The sequence below is a fragment of the Eubalaena glacialis genome, chromosome 18, assembly GCF_028564815.1.
Source record: "Eubalaena glacialis isolate mEubGla1 chromosome 18, mEubGla1.1.hap2.+ XY, whole genome shotgun sequence".
Lineage (NCBI taxonomy): Eukaryota > Metazoa > Chordata > Mammalia > Artiodactyla > Balaenidae > Eubalaena > Eubalaena glacialis.
In genome coordinates this window covers 18,712,257-18,729,769 of record NC_083733.1, presented here as the reverse complement: position 1 = coordinate 18,729,769, position 17,513 = coordinate 18,712,257, and the positions used below count along the sequence as shown (strand labels likewise).

General features: G+C 56.0%; 1 protein-coding gene across 4 annotated transcripts; it reads left to right on the top strand.

Annotated features, from left to right (window-relative positions):
- Window positions 1-737: 737 nt before the first annotated feature.
- PLA2G15 (phospholipase A2 group XV) lies at window positions 738-17,084 on the top strand. Of its 4 annotated transcripts, none has more exons than XM_061173081.1 (7): window positions 738-845; window positions 2,158-2,271; window positions 9,517-9,673; window positions 12,067-12,185; window positions 12,436-12,534; window positions 12,933-13,157; window positions 15,185-17,084. In XM_061173081.1, the coding sequence occupies exons 5-7, from the start codon at window positions 12,453-12,455 to the stop codon at window positions 15,694-15,696; spliced, it is 819 nt and encodes a 272-aa protein (XP_061029064.1). In that variant the 5' UTR covers window positions 738-845; window positions 2,158-2,271; window positions 9,517-9,673; window positions 12,067-12,185; window positions 12,436-12,452; the 3' UTR covers window positions 15,697-17,084. The 4 variants fall into 4 exon arrangements, with proteins under 4 accessions (XP_061029064.1, XP_061029061.1, XP_061029063.1 ...); XM_061173079.1 differs by lacking the exons at window positions 738-845; window positions 2,158-2,271 and adding exons at window positions 5,937-6,020; window positions 9,303-9,422; XM_061173078.1 differs by lacking the exons at window positions 738-845; window positions 2,158-2,271 and adding an exon at window positions 5,805-6,020.
- Window positions 17,085-17,513: the final 429 nt, after the last annotated feature.

Below are 17,513 nucleotides of genomic sequence, written 5' to 3'. Positions count from 1 at the left end.
GGTCAGTGGGCAGGGTTTGTGCACACAAGTGCGAAGGCTGGGCCTCAGCCTGGCTCCAGGAAGTGCCCGCGGTGCCAAAGAGCGGTCGGAGGTGCGCAGGCCTCGGTGCTGGGGAAGGAAGAAGCGCGTCTCCCCCACCCCCGGCCCCAGCTCCCGAGAGCGGCTCCCCGGCGCTGAGCCGGATGGTCCCGGCAAGGAGCCTCACCCCTACCCCACGTGCGGCCTGCCGCCTGTTTTCGCCCTTCCCCCTTGACAACAGGCCTGTTGCCTGGAGATGTGAGCGTGCCGGCCGGTGGGGGCTAGAGGCAAAAGTGCAATGTGCGTAAGGGAGCCGCAAATCCTCCATCTCTTCTCTTCTTCGGACAGCCCTTCGTGGAGGGCTCCCAGCACACTTTGGCCCTGTCGGGCTTGGTGAGGCTCCTTTACGGCGAGTTTCCAGGCCGCCCCGGACTTTCCCGAATTCTCCCGTTTATATGACTGAGAAACTGAAGAAGAATCCGGCGGGAAGAAGGGGCTCCAGCCCGGCAGGAGCAGACACAGAGGGTTGCCAAGCCCGAGCCGGAACTGGGGCGGGAGCCGCACCTCACGCTTTCGGACAAGCTGGGCGCTACGTTCGGACCTTCAGACAACTGAGAGCGAAAGAGCCCGGCGTAGAGGAGGCGCCTCCGAGGCCTTGCCCACTAATTCCAACTGCACCGCGTCCCCATTTGGCGGATAAACAGACTGAGGGCGCCTGGGACACGGCGGCTGGAAGGGAGAGGGAAGTAGACTGGTTTTCCAGCGGTTTCGGGCGACCAGCGCTTCCCCTTGCGGTGTAGGCGAATGTCCACGCTCCGCTGCCCTTGGTAAGACAGCCACCCTACTGCCAACCCGCTTGACCCCACCCCCGGAGGCGCTAAGCCAATCAGGCCCGGGGGGGAGGAGGAAATGCGCTCTTCGGGTACCACCCTCCTCTAGATAAGCCTGGAATGTCAAATATTTGTTCGGTGGGCGGGGCGCAACTGCGAGGTAAGGCCCCTCCCCCACCCAGCCAGGAGCTCGCGTGCGCCAGGCTAAATCGGGCCTTCCTCCCGGCCACGCCCTTGCAGCTAATTGCACTTCACCCCAACAGCACCCCAGCCTCTCCTAAAACTTCCCTGGCGTGCATTGCCCCTTGTCAGGCTCCAGACTGGGCTCTGCTCCTAGACGACAGAGCCCCGGGCCATCCCGGCGCTACCTGATCTAAATCTCACCCTTCCTGGCGCTCCCATCCATTCAACCTTTAGACCTTCGCGCTGGGCCCTTCCATATTCTTCCTTCAGCGCGGGTCTCAAAGCCGGGTTCCCGGGGAAGCCTCCCCCTCGAGGTGCCGTCCTGAGCGCATTCCCATTGGAGAGGCATTCATGCGTGTACAGGTCCCTGCGGGTAGTAACCCCAAGCGTGGGGCGGCTCCCCCAAAACTCCCGTGCACCTGTCCGACCGCCTCCACCTACATGACAATTCCCGATGTTTGGACTCTTGAAAAACTAAATTCGTTAAAACAACGTTAGGCCCCCTGCTTTGCTGAGCTCCCTTACTCATCTTCAGATGGGTCCTCCCAGATCACACCATTAATACTAAACAACCCGCACTCCTGTCCCCCAGCCGGCTCTCATGTCTCCTTTCTGCCAGCACTAAACCAGCTACTAACAAGATAAATCGTTTATTGTCTCCCTACCCCACCATCCACCCACCCGCGAGAATATCAGATCCTGGAGGAAAGGCTCAATCCCAGAGCCTATCACTGGGCCTGCCAGGCACATAGTAGTAGCTCAAGAATGAATGAATGGTTGACTAAGCTCTCTTCCCGTATCCATGAAAAGTAACCTTCCCTGGGGCCACAGGGCCTTTGCACTAGAGTCTCATCTGTGCCCTTTCCTCCCCTCCCAACACACCCTTGCCCTAGTTAACCTCTGCCCTCCCTCCAAATTTTCCCCTCTCAAGGCACATCCCTCCTTAGCAGGGGTCCCCACTGTAGTTTGAGATTTCTGTATTTCACTGATGAATGTCCCCCAGCCCCACACTGCTACTAGCTAGTGTTCACGAATCACGAATGAATGAATCGGAGATACGGTACGCGAGAGGAATCAGTGAGGCTCCAACGGCACACCCAGAGTCCTTTCCCAAACCGTACTCCAGGTACCTGGGAAAAAGGAACTTCGTCCAGCGAGCCTGCCCGCAAGCTAGCGGAATCCCATCCTCACTTCAGCCCTTGGAAGCCTGCCACTAAGGCAGCCGGCGCTCCAGCCGCAGGTACGTGAAAGTCTGGGCAGATACAGGGAGGGGTTCCTCACCAGGGGAGTGTGGCTCTTCTCGTGGATCTCCAGGGCGTTTAGGAATGGTGTAAAACACCCTCCTCGCTCCCTCCTGAGAAATATTCCGCTGTCGAAGAGGATTCGACACTGGGTGCTTGCTTGGCGATCCACACTCGCGGCGATCCACACTCGCCGGCCCAGGCCCATCCCCACGCTCAGCCGCCAGCGGCCCCCAGCTGGGCCAGCTGCGACCCTTCCTTACCTCCCAGGCCTCCAGGGTAGCAAGCGCACTAGGTTCCCCTGGGGTTCGCATCTCCGCGCCTTTGCCGCCGAATAGCCTCTGAGTACCCACCAGAGGGCGCCCTGACTCTGTAGACGGAACCAGGTGTTGCGGGGCAGGGAGGAGCTGGCACTGGAAGGCTCGACCGGAGGACGCCCCAGGTGAAAGGGGAAGCCCTTGACACCGCCCCCCAGGCCACTTACCTCCCGCTTGAGAGTCTTCGAGGCTCCTGGCTCTCTGGACATAGGCCAGGATTTTAAGCTTGGTGTTCAGGGCCCTCAAACTGCTCTGTTCCACTTTCACCCACCACTGTGCTCTACACTGCTGTGATTCTTCTGGTCTACAGACTGGTGCACATGCTAAGCTCCCTGCCTGGAGAACCCACCTACCTAATCATCCCTTTGTTTTCCTGGCACACTCCTACTTATCCATCAAGACCCATCTCTAATAATTCTTCCAGGCAGCCTTCCTTGATGTCTAGACCAGGTTAGAGGCCCTGTTCTGGGCCCCTTGCCCCAGGGTTCTGTCATGATTGGGTCAGTGTTGGCCTCTCATGACTCTAGGGAGGCTCTGGCAGCAGAGGAGTAGGAGGCTGCTGAGCTCTGAGCTTTAGGGAGAATCATTTGCCTCCAAATAGACTTAGCTCTGGCTACCACACCAGCTTAGAAGCCCTGGTGTTGATTGGGTTGCCCCAAGCCCAGCCACCCACCTGGTTCAGGTAGGGAAGCTTGGAGCTTGGGTGAGGGAGGGGTGGTTGCAGAGGGCCCAGTTACAGAGGAGGGCAGAGGCTGTTGGCTGGATTCTCACCTGAGGAAGATACCACAACTGGCCTGGCTCCTCAGTCCCACCTCTAGCCTTTGCTCAGAATGTTCTGCTCCACAGGAACACTCTCTCTCTTTCCCAGAATTCACATCCAACCTGTGGACCTCTCAGTCCCTTATCTTCTTCTCTAGATCTGACAGGCACCAGGACCCTATCTTGGAAAGGGGGAGGGTTATAGAGAAGGGGGTTCATCACTCATTGATTCAACATATATTAAGCACCTGCTGTGTGCCAGGGATTATACAGGTGGTAACCGAGGAGGACAAATGAGGGGCTTGCTCTTCCAGCAATTATATTCTAATGGGAGCTAGGCAGGAGCTGCTTCAAAGCCAGTGATCATGTCTGGGCTGAGATCTAAATCAGTTGGGTCCCCAAAAGTGGGGTCTGCAAAGTGGTCCCAGTGCAACAAGTGCAGAAGTCCTGTGGGAGAATGAGGGTGTCCTGTTCTAGGCAGCAAGGAAGCCATTGAGGCTGGAGATGAGAGAGTTGAGGAAGAGGGAGAGTAGAAGTTGGGGGAAACCAGAATACCCGCCAGGGTCCTCACTCACTGTGAGATGCATATGATGCATGCAATGAGAGGGTCATAAATGGGGTTAGGTGGACAGTGATGGGGCCTGATTTAATGTTTAATGCCACAGGAATAATTGCATAAATTAGGACATCAGTAAGGAGGCTGGTATGGAGATGAGGGTAATGTGGCTTTGGGAGGGTAGAGCTGGCAGAACTTGGTGACCACCTAGTTGTGGGTCTGAGACTCAAGGAGGTATCTTGAGTCCAGGATGACCCGGGGTCTGCAGCCCAGGGGATCATGTGAATGATGGGGTCATGGTGAAAATGAGGGAACCTCACCCTCTGACCCCTCTCCATAGTGCCAGCACTGGTTATTACTGACCAGACCTTGGCACCCCCTGCCCCAATGGCCATGGTCCTATCATCTTCAGGGCCTATGGGAGTGGGGCAACAGGGAACTGCTCCCAAAAACAGGGCCACCCTTTGAGGAGCCCATGGGCATCTGAGGCTGCAGGGCTGACAAGACATTCAGACTGTGGCCAGAGTCCAAGGCAGCCCAGGCTGTCCTGATCCATACCCTACCCCCACTTAACCCTTGGCTCTGGACTCCTGCCTGTCCCTAGCCCTGGCAGAAGGGTCTCTATGGTCTCCCATACTGGGCCTGCACCAGACTGGTCCTCAGCAGCCCCTCTGCTGGGGCCTGGGATGGAGGTGAGGGAGGCAGGGGTTTTGAAAGGGGGTCACTGGGCCAGGGTCTGAGGTGGGAGATAGTTGGACCTTAAGAGAGGAGGGTATTCCAACCACGAATGTGTTTCACTGAAAGAATATAGGAGGGGCAGGCCAAGATGGTGAGTAGATTCATTGAGGGTCACTGCAGAGAGGCTGGGTCAGCCATTGACCAAGAGGAAAAAAGGAAGGAAGAGAGGGAGGGAGGGAGGAAGGAAGGGGCAGGACAGAGGTCTTGGGACCAGCCAGGGATGACCAGGGTATTGACTGGCTTTCAGGAGGGGGTGTGTGAAGGATCAAGACCTCCAGTCTCCAAACATGCTGGTCACCCTATTCCAGAGTAACACATGGTACCAGAATATTACTGGTTGTCAAATCTTTGCCCACTCTATTCGCCCCCGATTCCATGCACAGAGAGTCTGTGTCCTCTCTGGATCCCCGGTTTGCGTGGGTTGGGAGTGGTAGGGGGACATGAGGTCCCAACACCCCTTCCGGTCTTCAGGGGAACTAACCGATGGGCTGGCGCAGGATTGAGGCGCAAGCCCTTTCTTAACCCGGCGAGCAAACTGTTTAGTCGGGTCGGGGGGGCGGGGGGTGATTCTACACTCCAGACCCTGAAACAGGCGGACTGAACTCTCACTGGGAAGGGAAACACGCTGACCTGGCCCTTTCCCGGGCAGACAGCAGGTGGCCCCTGGGCCAGTGTGGCTTGAACCCAGATGCCCTCGGGGCAGGGTGCAAAGAACCGACTTGGGAGTTGCCCAAAGGTCCTGGTCAGTCTCCTCAGGCTCAAGAACAGCTTGGGACTCACTTCTCCCCTTCTTCCTCTTGCTTTGACCCGCGTAGTTCAGTAGCGGCGAGCACTGGACCCTGAATTCCCATTCGGCCCGGCGCATTCTAGATCCCTCGTCAAGGAGGCGCCAGGAATCGGGGATGAGGGCTGCGCTGCGTGGACTCAGGGTACCGAGGGCTGGGCTGGGTACCCAGCAGACGCGAGCTGGGTCTGATCAGCTGAGAGCGTGCGCGAAAGCCAGGCTGAGCCTCGATAGATCGATGCGCTCGGCGTGCAGCGCGGTTAAGGGAGTTGGCCAGGGATGAGTAGGGGCTGGGCAGCGAGCTCCGACTGGGAAGGAGAGTTCCTATTGGCAGGCCGTTTTCAGGAGGCGGATCCTGATTGGCCCGGCTGCTGTGAAGGCTGCAAGCGGCGGGGTTAAGCGCGTCGCCGCCGCCCGGGCCTAGGCACGAGACCGCAGAGCTGAGTCCGCACCTCGGACTTTGAGCTGCGGTCACTGCCATGGGCCTCCGCCTCTGCCCTTACCGCGCCGCCCTGCTCCCGAGTGGCCTCCTGTTACTCCTGATGCTCACAGTTGCGGCGCTCCCGGCTGGACGTCCGCCACCGGTGGTGCTGGGTGAGGCGCGCGTCCAGTCGGGGGTCCGTTCGCTCGTGCGTCCGTCTGGATGGGGTGCGGGCGGGGCTGTCTGCATCTGCTCTAAGCACGGGGTGAGGGAGCGTGTGATTGTTTTGTCACCTGGGTCGGCCCGTCCACTTCCTGCTATGCTGGGCGCGGTTGTGGTCAAACTCTTGTCACCTTACTCTATAGAATATGGGGGTAAGTGGGCGGGTTACCACGCGTTTGCGCATCGGTACGCCTGTTCATCTCATTCCCAAGCCTCGCCTCATCCCCATTTTTTAGCTGGAAAGACCGAGGCTCTTTGGCCCCACTCCTGAGGGCCGGTAGGAGGTAGGGGTGGCTTCGGAGTTGGCCCCCAGGGGCCTCAGCGTTGACTTGGGCTTGGCATGGACGCTGTCTCCCTCCACCCTTCCAGCCCGACACATTTCAGAGGGCATTACTGAAAGGGAGCTCTTTGGGGAAGGATTGCTCTCCTAACCTGCCACCAGGGCTTTCCCCTAACTTATCAAATATGTGGCATTGGGCCTGAGGGAGGAGGCCCAAGGGAATCTGAGGATGGCTATAGACAGAGGGAGGGGTTGAGACAATGGCTATGAACAGATGTCATACTGTACCCTTACTCCTGCCAGACCTACTTGGACTACGCTATGTTGGGGCTAGGCAACCTCCCCGGTCTACCTCCTCCTTGCTGCTGGCCCAGGCAACTGTACAGGAACCAGTAGTATTTCCTTGTGGTGGGTGTGGCAGGGATGAGACCTCTGTCTTGGGGTCTTTGGGTGTCTCATTCAGGCCATCACTCCCACGAAGAGCTAGTGTGTTGGTGGCCATCCAGGGCTCCTAAAAGCAGAGGCATGCCAAGGTATACATTACATACTGAGTCTGCTGCAGCATGACCCCCATGCTCTTTCTGCTGGGAGTATTTTAATGGGGATGATGCAGATCACAGAAGGGTAGGGTTGTCAGGCAGTGTGACCCCAGGGGTCCTCCACCAGGAGCTCTGGGCCAGGAAATGCTCCCGGGGAATGCTGGGCCCAGGTTCACCATGGAGTTTGGGCAGATTTGGCCTTGCCTTCCCTAAGCTTGCAGGATGAGTCCCAGAGGTGAGGTCTGTGCTGGGCAGGCACAGAGAATCCACTGACCCAGTCAGGGAAGGTTTCCTGGAGTACGCAGCTGGAGCTGAGTCCAGGAGAGAGTTCCAGGCAGAGGGAACTACGTATCAGAGGGAGGGAGCTAAGCAGTCCAGGCTCTCTGGAATGGAGTGGGGGAAGGACTAGATGGTGCAGGGCTCGTGACTGGTTGGGTCATCTGGACTTTGTCTTGGGGGCCTGCAGGGAGCCTTGTGTGGACCTAAGGAGTACTGAGTATGAAGGGTGTGGCATTGGGAAGTGTGTGGTCTCTGACCGGACTGGTCCTAGGCCTTTTCACCTGTATTGGTGCTAAATGCACTCATTAATTCATTTAGTTCTTAGTTGTTCTAGGTCACAGCAGAGGAGCCTCAGGTTGTACCTAGAGGCACTGAGCAACTGGAATCGTAACCTGCCCAGCTTCTAAGAGAATGAGGCTATTGGCATTAATCCTGGGAAACCCCATGGTGGGCAGCAGACAAGCTGTTCCTGGGCACAGAGCAGGGACCTAACCTTGGCCATCAGAGGATCAGCATCCAAGGGTGACCAGTCTCTGTGGGTGGGACTCAAATTGGTGGTAGAGGAAGCAGAGGCCAGAGAAGGGATACTGAAGGCCCTGGGTGGGGGAAGGGACTATAGCAAGCTATTTCCACCTCTCCCAGCCTCAGTCTCTTTATCTGTAAAGTAGGCATAATAAGGATATTCTTCCCAGTGTTACTTGAGGTGAAAGGCATGTGGATGGCTCTTATCTAGTTCTAGGCACAGAGGGACCCAGGAAGTGACCATTGGTATTTTTAGAGGCCACACAGCCTGGCCAGGCAAAGGGTATCCAGGCAAAGCAGATCAGGTGACTTCCTCTTTCACCTATTTCCTCTCTGGTGGAAACAGTGACCAAGGTTTCTTCACTGCCCTGTCTAGTCCACAAGCATCTCATCTAGAGGCTGTCATGCTGGGGACTCCCCACTTCTGCACCACATCATGAAGGGAGGTGAATGCAGGTGCCACACCTCCCTCCCATGGCTGCCCTGAGGACACAGTGGGATGGTGCACAAGGAGGGCGTGCCCTCTGCAGGGCTGTGTTCACAGCTGGAGGCCAGTGAATGCCCTCGAGAGCCAAACACTGGATCCTAAATGGGGTTTGGAAGGTGTCAAGAGAATGGCACTCAGGAGCAGGTGAGGCCTGAAAAGTCACTGGGAGTAAATGGACTGTGAAGGGCCTTGAATGTTAGGCAGTGAAGCAAGGGGGGAGGGGGGGGAGGGGTTTGAGTGTTACAAGGGCCCCAGGGCTCTGTATAGACTGAATAAGTAGAGTGAAGTCATCCTTGGAGCCTGGTCACCCCCACCCCCATTGGGCTGTGGCTGGAATGGTATGTTGCTTCAAGAGAGCCATTTCCAACACAGGTGTGCCAAGACGCTAGGGCCCTCCAGGTGGGGTGCACTCTGGAACCTTTAGCAGGGTTTAGCTTCTGGGCTCTGGCCTTTAGCAAGCCCTGAGGACCTCAGTAGGCTGGCAGGTGCCTGCTTCTCTCAACTGTTTCTGTTCATTGCCCCCCTCCAGAGCCTATCCTGGAGTGCCTTCTTTGCATTTATTTTTGGCTGGTTAAGTGGCCCAGTGCTCTGTCCTGTTTCCCAATCCTTCTTTCAGAGTATACAAGACCCTGCCTATGAAGCCAAAACCACCGTCTGTACCCCAACACTGAATTAAATCTCGGAGACAGAGTTTTGGGTGAAGTAGAGAGGAATAGCTTTATTGCTTTGCCAGGCAAAGGGGGCCACAGCGGGCTAATGCCCTCAAAACTCTGTGTCCCAACTTGGAGAGGGTAGTGAGAAGTTTGATAGTAATGGTTCAAGAGGGTGTGATCAGCTCATGGACATTCTTCTGATTGGTTGGTGTTGAGGTGAGTGGGAGTCAACATCATCAACCTTCTGGTTCCAGCGTGTGTGGGGTTTGCTTGCTTGTGGGCAGCATACCATCGTTAACCCGTTAACCACTGACTTCTCCCATCTGGTGGGGGTTTCAGTATCTGCAAAACAGCTCAAAGATATTGTTGTGTGTATCCCTTGATGGGGAACCAGGACCTTACCCCAAGGCTGCACTATGGTTTCTCTTTGACTGTTTCTCCTTTGTCTTGCATCCCCTCCCTTCCCTAATTAGCAACTGCATGAATCTGCCAGTTGGAACTCAGGGAAGGTCGTGGAGGCTGAATGAAGCCTGTTTCCTGTAATCAAAGAAATGGGGAACACAGAAAGGCTTTTGTGCCTAGGAGCCCCACAGGTATCACCTACTCTGCAGCCTGGAACAGCCGTGGGTAGAAGGCCTTTGGGTTTCCAGGCGCAGGGTCTCATTCATGCTCTATGTCCCCCTTCAGTGCCCGGTGATTTGGGCAACCAGCTGGAGGCAAAGCTGGACAAGCCGACAGTCGTGCACTACCTCTGCTCCAAGAGGACAGACAGCTACTTCACACTCTGGCTGAACCTGGAACTGCTGCTGCCTGTCATCATTGACTGCTGGATTGACAATATCAGGTGGGGGCTGGGGCACAGGTGGGGCGCTGCTCACTGACCCGGTCTAGAGACGCCTCCAGAGCCCATTTCTATCTCATCTGCGCCTCAAGAGATACATCTATCTCAGGCTCAGGGTCACTGACCTCTCTCCCTTCCCATTTCCTCTGTCTGGTCCACACCACCTTGGCACTCTCCCAGACAGAACTTTCTTCCCTTTCCTGTTGCTCCTGTCCCTACCCTCTCCAGTGCCTCAGGCCCTATTTGTGGTTTCTATGCTCCAGCCCCTATTCACAGCCTCGCCTTGGCCCCCACCCTTTCCCTTGCCTCTGACTTGGCCACACCTGCCCCCTCCAGCTGCTTGGGGATTCCTGTCCACTTGCTGTTCTTTCAGCCTGGAATCACCCTTTACACCCTTTGCCTGATAAACTCCCTCCCATTCACTCCTTAAAACCCAAGCCTGCTTCCTTTGTGAAGTCTCCCTGCCACTCCCCAGAGCTCTTTTTGTTTGTTTGTCTTTTATAAATTTATTTATGTATTTAATTTTTGGCTGCATTGGGTCTTTGTTGCTGCGCGCGGGCTTTCTCTAGTGTGGTGAGCAGGGACTACTCTTCGTTGCGGTGCGTGGGCTTCTCATTGTAGTGGCTTCTCTTGTTGTGGAGCACGGGCTCTAGGCACGCGGGCTTCTGTAGTTGTGGCACATGGGCTCAGTAGTTGTGGCTCGTGGGCTCTAGAGCACAGGCTCAGTAGTTGTGGCGCACGGTCTTAGTTGCTCCGCGGCATGTGGGGTCTTCCCGGCCCAGGGCTTGAATCCGTGTCTCCTGCATTGGCAGGCGGATTCTTAACCACTTCTCCACCAGGGAAGTCCATCTCCAGAGCTCTTAACCTCCCCTTTCCCCGGCCACATGCCTGCTCCTCTAACCTGCATTCCCTGCCTGCCAAACATTGTTTCCTAGGATATTTCTTCCATAATAAGATAATCATGTAATGAGAATTACTGCTTATTGAGTGCAAACACTATACATTTTACATACTTTCTTTCATTGAGTCTTACAGCAATCCGGTGAAACAAGTGCTGTTTTTAGACCTGTTTTACAGATGAGGAAATCTGGAAGCTCAAAGAGGTTGCAAAATTGCTTAGGGTCACTCAGCTAATAAGTGACAAACTAGAATTTGAACCCAGAGTTGTGTGCCTCTGAACTAAGGTTCCCGCCCACCCTGAGCTCCCTGAAGGCAGGGACTGTGTCTCTTTTATCTTTAAAGCTGTAGGACCAGAAACACAATTGGTTTTCAATAAATATTTGAGCTGAATGGAGTCTTTCAAATTAAGATTGTTTTTTCCCCTGGAGACACACTAGCTGGTTCTAGCTGGTTCTGTGGGCACCCTGCCTTTCCCTGTTGTTTATGACACCTGCTTTGTTGACTCTCCTCCTCCTTGTGTGATCAGGGTTATTTCTGGGATGTTGATCCGCATTTCTATTTTTGTTGCAGAAGCATGGTCTCAGTACTGCCAGTTGGAGGTACAGGCTGATACTGAGAGGGGCTTATCTACCTTTGTTGGGCCGCTGACCTGTTTATACTTGCATCCAGCACAGAGTGCTTTGGCTTTCTAGAACTTTGCTGAGTGGCCATTGGGATGATCTACAGATTGCCCTGGAGAGAGTGGGTCCCCAGGACTTTTATTTGGGCCAGTGTTGGGTATCTTGTCAGCTTTCTGTGGCTGATCTTTAAGGATGGGTGGGACTCAGGACCACTGGGGACTGCAGGTCTAGCCTGTGTTTTCTCAGGCACATTTGCCTCCTTAGTATCAAGGGAGGCCAGAGCAGGGTTCCTGGCCTGGCACAAGGCTTTCCTCCTGTCTTCCACCACCCTGTCCCCATCATGTCTCCAGGCCTTGCCCACCCACTCACACAGCAGCCACAGGTACTCGGGGTTTCTCTGTCTGGTTCTGTTGTGTGTTGCATTCATCATCTCCTTTGCCCTGTGTTGTGTTATGGTGGGTGGCAGGAGCTGGATCCATGGAGATGGAGCAATGGGAGCCTGCGAAGTTAGGCTGCCTGCCTTTTGGGGTCAAGTGTGATGTTCATGGCAGAGCCAGGCCTGGCAGCCAGATCCCTCTCCCAACCATATCTAAGACCTGCATTAGACAGTATGGGTGACATTGAGGAGAAGAGAATATTGCCTGACAGGGGTCCTGGAGTCAGTCTTTGGAGTGAGCCTTAGTGGGGGTCCTCATTTGGATGTGGTTACTCTGATCTGTGCTTTACAAATTTGCTTTGTTACTTTTTGGTCTGCCCTATACATCTGACCAAACCTGAGGATGGGAAGGGAATATGGCTCAGGACACAATACAGTATTGGGACACACCAACTTAGGTGTCACCTCTGGGTCACTGGCTCAATATCCCCTCCTGGCAGGCTGGTCTACAACCGAACGTCCCGCACCACCCAGTTTCCTGATGGTGTGGATGTGCGTGTCCCTGGCTTTGGGAAGACCTTCTCACTGGAGTTCCTGGACCCCAGCAAAAGCAGTGTGGGTGTGTAGCCCTTCCTCATGGCCCCCAGGGAATGGGGATGGAGGTTCTGATGGACTCCGAGAGTGGGAGGAGCCCTGTTGGTTTGAGTGGGGGTAGCCTGTGAACCGTCTCTGATCAGTGTGGGCACAGAGCCCTATAGCACTCCTTCGGGGATCTCCCGGCTGAAGGTGTCACAGTCTCCTTGGCAGGCGTGGTGTGGGCAGCTGACAATGACTGTACTGTCTCTAATCCTATGGATTTATGTCTGTAGGTTCCTATTTCCACACCATGGTGGAGAACCTTGTGGGCTGGGGCTACACACGAGGTGAGGACGTCCGGGGGGCCCCCTATGACTGGCGCCGAGCTCCAAGTAAGTGGTTGCTCTCATTTCCTCCCTGAGGTCATGGGGGAGGGGGTTGGGGAGGAGGAGATCACAGCCACCAAAGGCCCTGGGCCTTTCCCTACTCCCGGGTCTCTGGCATCCAGCCCAGCCATCACAGCTCCCACCCCTGGTCAATCTGTCCTGTCCTTACCCCACCCTCAGCCCAGGATTTCTGGGCCTCTGAGCCCTGGGGAGAGATAATGAGGCTGAGGAGGGGAAAAGGAGCTTCTTCTCCCTTCATGGAAATTGAGGGGAAACCAGACCCTCCCCACTTGGATTTTCACACGCTCCCCACCCACCTAGTCCTGGGTCTGGCCTGAGACACAGTCTGTGGTTCAGGCCCAAGGACCCTTCCTGCCTGACCCCCGCCTGGCTCTGGCCTGCAGATGAAAACGGGCCCTACTTCCTGGCCCTCCGCGAGATGATCGAGGAGATGCACCAGCTGTATGGGGGCCCCGTGGTGCTGGCTGCCCACAGTATGGGCAACATGTACACGCTCTACTTTCTGCAGCAGCAGCCACAGGCCTGGAAGGACAAGTATATCCATGCCTTTGTGGCACTGGGTCCGCCCTGGGGGGGCGTGGCCAAGACCCTGCGCGTCCTGGCCTCAGGTAAGACCCTGCCTGGCCCAGCATGGGGGGTGCTGGTATCAGAGATGGCACACTCTCTTTCCCTCTACAGTGGCCTCCTGGGCCACCCTCACGTCTCTTCTCTTGGGTCAGGACCCTTCCTTCTCCAGAGTTGTATTCTTTTCCAAACATCTCTTTCTAAAAGAAAATATAACACTACTTCTAAATTCACCTCTCCAGCTGATGACTCTTGTTATCTGTGTAGGTTTCTTGCAACATGTACACGGAGTGGCATAACCGTTGGTAATAGGGCACACGTGTACACACACACACACACACACACACACACACACACAGCTTGGGCCTGGCTGGCCTAACTTGGTTTGATCCAAAGGTCTCTGGAGGAGCCTTCTCCCTCTCTCTTACCCCCATCCTCACTTCTTCATCCCCACCTTTGCCCCAGAGAAGGAAGGTTGGGCTACAGTTTCCTGTTTATGAGTTACACCTCCCTCTGTGGCAGCAGGGAGCCTCTGTGGGCCACACAGAGAGGAAGCAGGTGCAGATTTGTCTGGGCCTGCTTGCTTGGCAGTTGGGAAAACCACCTCCTTCCCTGTTCCTCCCCAATCCACCTGCCTTTTCACGACTGTTAGAACATACCAGCTGTAGCCCCAGGGCTCGCTTCCCTCTGCTAGGACTGGATGTGAGCCCCATGACCGCTCACTTCAGGAGCTGTGAGCCAGGGCTGTACCAAGCATCTGATGAGCTTTCTTCCTCAAGTGACTGCCACTGCCTGACCTGCTTATTGGTCACCTGATCATTGTGATCAGTCCTCTCCCAGTAGTGACCCTGGATTAGCTGGACAGTGAATCCAATTATAGTGAGGACTCATCACAGCTACCTACTCTGTCCAGCCTGGACCTGAAAGGAGAGATGTGGGCCCTTCTGAGTTTGAGACAAGTTACCATGGTGGAGTTCAGGTACTGGCCCTTTCAGAGCTTCCCCATGAGTCCCCTTAGAGCGGTGGTCCCCAACCTTTTTGGCACCAGGGAATGGTTTTGTGGAAGACAATTTTTCCACGGAGGGGGCGGGGGGCTTGGGAGGGGTGATGGTTCAGGCGGTAATGCGAGTGATGGGGAGCGGTAGGTAAATCGTCACTCTCTGGCCCACTGCTCACCTCCTGCTGTGCAGCCCCGTTCCTAACGGGCCGCGAACTGGTAATGGTCCGCGGCCCGGGGGTTGCGGACCCCTGCCTTAGAGCTTTGCCTCGGATTCTGGGAAACTGCTGTCAGGCTCTGGCAGTCTGGGAGTGGGGGTGGGACAGGACGGGTGGTAGTTGTGGACCTTAGCTAGGGGTTCCCTTTTCTGAGGGCTCCTAGAGCCAGGCCCCAGCAGGCAGAGCTGAAGGCCTGCAGTCAGTGGTGGGGTGATGGGTGGCCGTGGGTCCTGGGCAGAGGCCCCTGTTCCCAAGTTCCAGCTCATCCTCTGGCGATCTCACTGGCTGGTGAGTGCGTTTGTGCTGCTGGCATTCCTATGTGAGAAAGACTCTCACTTTGTCTGCAGCCTCCCCTCCTGCCCTGTCTCCTGCAGGCCTGGCTGCCCAGGTCAGTGCCAGGCAGGTGGGTGGGATGAGACCAGGGCTGGCTGGATGTAGGTCTGAGCCTAGAAAGGGAAAAAATGTTTACATAGCTCAATGTAATAAAAGATTAAGAGGACTGTGTCTTTGGGCTGCCCACCTGCTGATTCACCTGTGACAAGGTCAGTACCCACAGGCCGGGTGATGAGTGCTCTGGGGAAGGTATTGTTTTTACCATAAAATCACCCTGTGGGCGTGTGCTGCCTAAATCCCTGGTGACAAAATGCAAAAGGAAAGAAACAAATCTTGGTCATGTGCTTCCTAGATAGAGCAAAAATGCAGGGAAATAGGGGAGTTGTCACCGCGTTAACAGCATAGAGATGCCAGAGTGCTGGCCAGGCCCCGGCTGGGGGCTGGCAGGGGCCCTGGCGGTGAGCATGCTGCCCAGCTGGCTTGCATTCCCGAGCACAGACTGACTGGAGCCCTCTACCCGCAGGAGACAACAACCGGATCCCGGTCATTGGGCCCCTGAAGATCCGGGAGCAGCAGCGGTCTGCCGTCTCCACCAGCTGGCTGCTGCCCTACAACTACACCTGGTCACCCAAAAAGGTCTTCGTGCACACACCCACAGCCAACTACACTCTGCAGGACTATCGCCGCTTCTTCCAGGACATCGGCTTCGAAGACGGCTGGCTCATGCGGCAGGACACGGAGGGGCTGGTTGAGGCCATGGTGCCACCTGGCGTGCGACTGCACTGCCTCTACGGCACTGGTGTCCCTACGCCAGACTCCTTCTACTATGAAAGCTTCCCAGACCGCGACCCGAAAATCTGCTTTGGTGATGGTGACGGCACTGTGAACTTGCAGAGCGCCCTGCAGTGCCAGGCCTGGCGCGGCCGCCAGGAGCAAGAAGTGTCATTGCAGGCACTGCCGGGCACTGAGCACATCGCGATGCTGGCCAACGCCACTACCCTGGCCTATCTGAAACGCGTGCTCCTCGGGCCCTGATTCCTATGCTGGGCAGGGCTCTGGGATGGCCTGGCCACCACTGCTTCTCCTGGCCTCTGGGGCAACCATGGCCCATGAGTTGAGCAGTTTGTGACTGATCATCTAAGGCCCTGGATCTTGGGTTGTGAAGTGGGGAAATGCTGGGTTTTTTATCCTTCCTCTCTGGGAATGAGGAAGGAAGACATAGTCTGAACTTACTTGAGGGACCCTTCGAAAGAATGCTGCTGATGGTGGAATTGTGACCTCAGGACTGGCTCCGCAGGTGGATTGGCTGGCACCTGGCCCCAATCCCCAGTGCTGGGGCCTTGTGTTCCTCCTACCCCTGTGGCCTTTTCACACTCGCCCACCAGGGCCTGGCTCCTCAGCTTTCTTGTGAGGGATGTTACTGAACTGTGGTCCCTAGGTTGGGCTCCTGGTCCCTAGGGTGTACCTTCTCACACATTGGCCACAAGTCGGCCTGCTACTGGCCATGGGTGGCTGGAGCTGCTGTCTTCGCTGTGGCCTAGCTGCTCACACAGCCTGACTGTGGCTTTCTGGGGGCAGCCCGGTTCCCCCTGCAGGCAGGGGTGGGTTGTTATGTTATCCATGGTTCCCAGGCCCTGGGGCATTCACTCCTACCTCCCTTACTTCTAAGAACAGCCTAGCTCAGGGCTGGGCAGCAGATGGCCCCCCAGTTCTCGGGGCTGTGTCCCAGGAGCCCTGATCTCCTTGGTTGGGCTGTTGCCCACAGTATTGATGCTGCCTCCCTTTGCCCTGGGGCTGTGGTTCAAGAATGAGAGCAGAGCCTGGTGCCATGCCCTTTAGGTACTCATGAAGAAAGAGAACTCAAGGAAGCAGCCAAGGCCAATCAGAGCCACACTGAGCTGCCCTCTTGCTGACCCTCCACCACATCGCCACCCTGCCCAGGATCTCTCTAGCATTCACGTGGGCTGGCACAGGACTGAGAGGAGGTAGGACTCTTGCCCACTCTGCCCAGCACCCATCCCCACCAGGCAGCTCAGTGGTGTTTAGTCAGCAGGGACTCGCCCAGAAACTTGAGTGGGCCCCTGAGAGAGCCAGGGGCCTTAGGGGCCCCCTAGGGGTTTTCTTCCTGCTCCAGAGGTGCTGCATGGATCTCCCTGTGATAGCAGGGATGGAGGATGTGGATCTGCCTTGGTGGTCTCCAAGTGGGCAATGCCTAAAGGCCAAGACTTGGGTCTAGCCTCTGGGGTGGAGCCCCAAAGCCACAGTCAGGCTGGACTGTGCTTCGCTCCTACAAGGTTTCTGTGAAGCGGAATTTTCTCTGTTGCATTCATACCCAGCATCTGTCTCTCCCTTTGTTCCTGAGTGGTGGGCCCCACATGGGGCTCTGAGCAGGCTGTACCTCGATTCTGGCAATAAAAGTATTCTGGATGCTGTAAAGTGCCCTGGCCTAGCCTCTGCTCTGAGCATGAGAGGAAGGAGGCAGTGGAAGGGTGAGGGGGCTAGCAAGGCAGGTAATCAGAGGCTAGACCATGACCTTTCTGGGGCCTTGATGGGTTCTCTCAGCACCAAAGCATGGCTCCTGTGCACCTCTTTGGGTTTCATCCTCCTTCCCCCTCTCCTGGGATCTAGTTCCCCTCCTAGGACTGAGAACCAGCACCTGAAACATTCCTGTTGGAATGAAGCTCCTGCCCACCACCCCACCCCGCCGCTCCTATTTGGTCAACAGGCCCCAAATGCCACCCCACAGCTGGGAGCCAAGGACAATCCTGACGGTAACCCTGTCTGGACTCTCCTTCCCAGCCTTCTGTCCTCCCTCAGCTTGCAGGTCTCAGCATCCTTTGAATTTTTTTAGG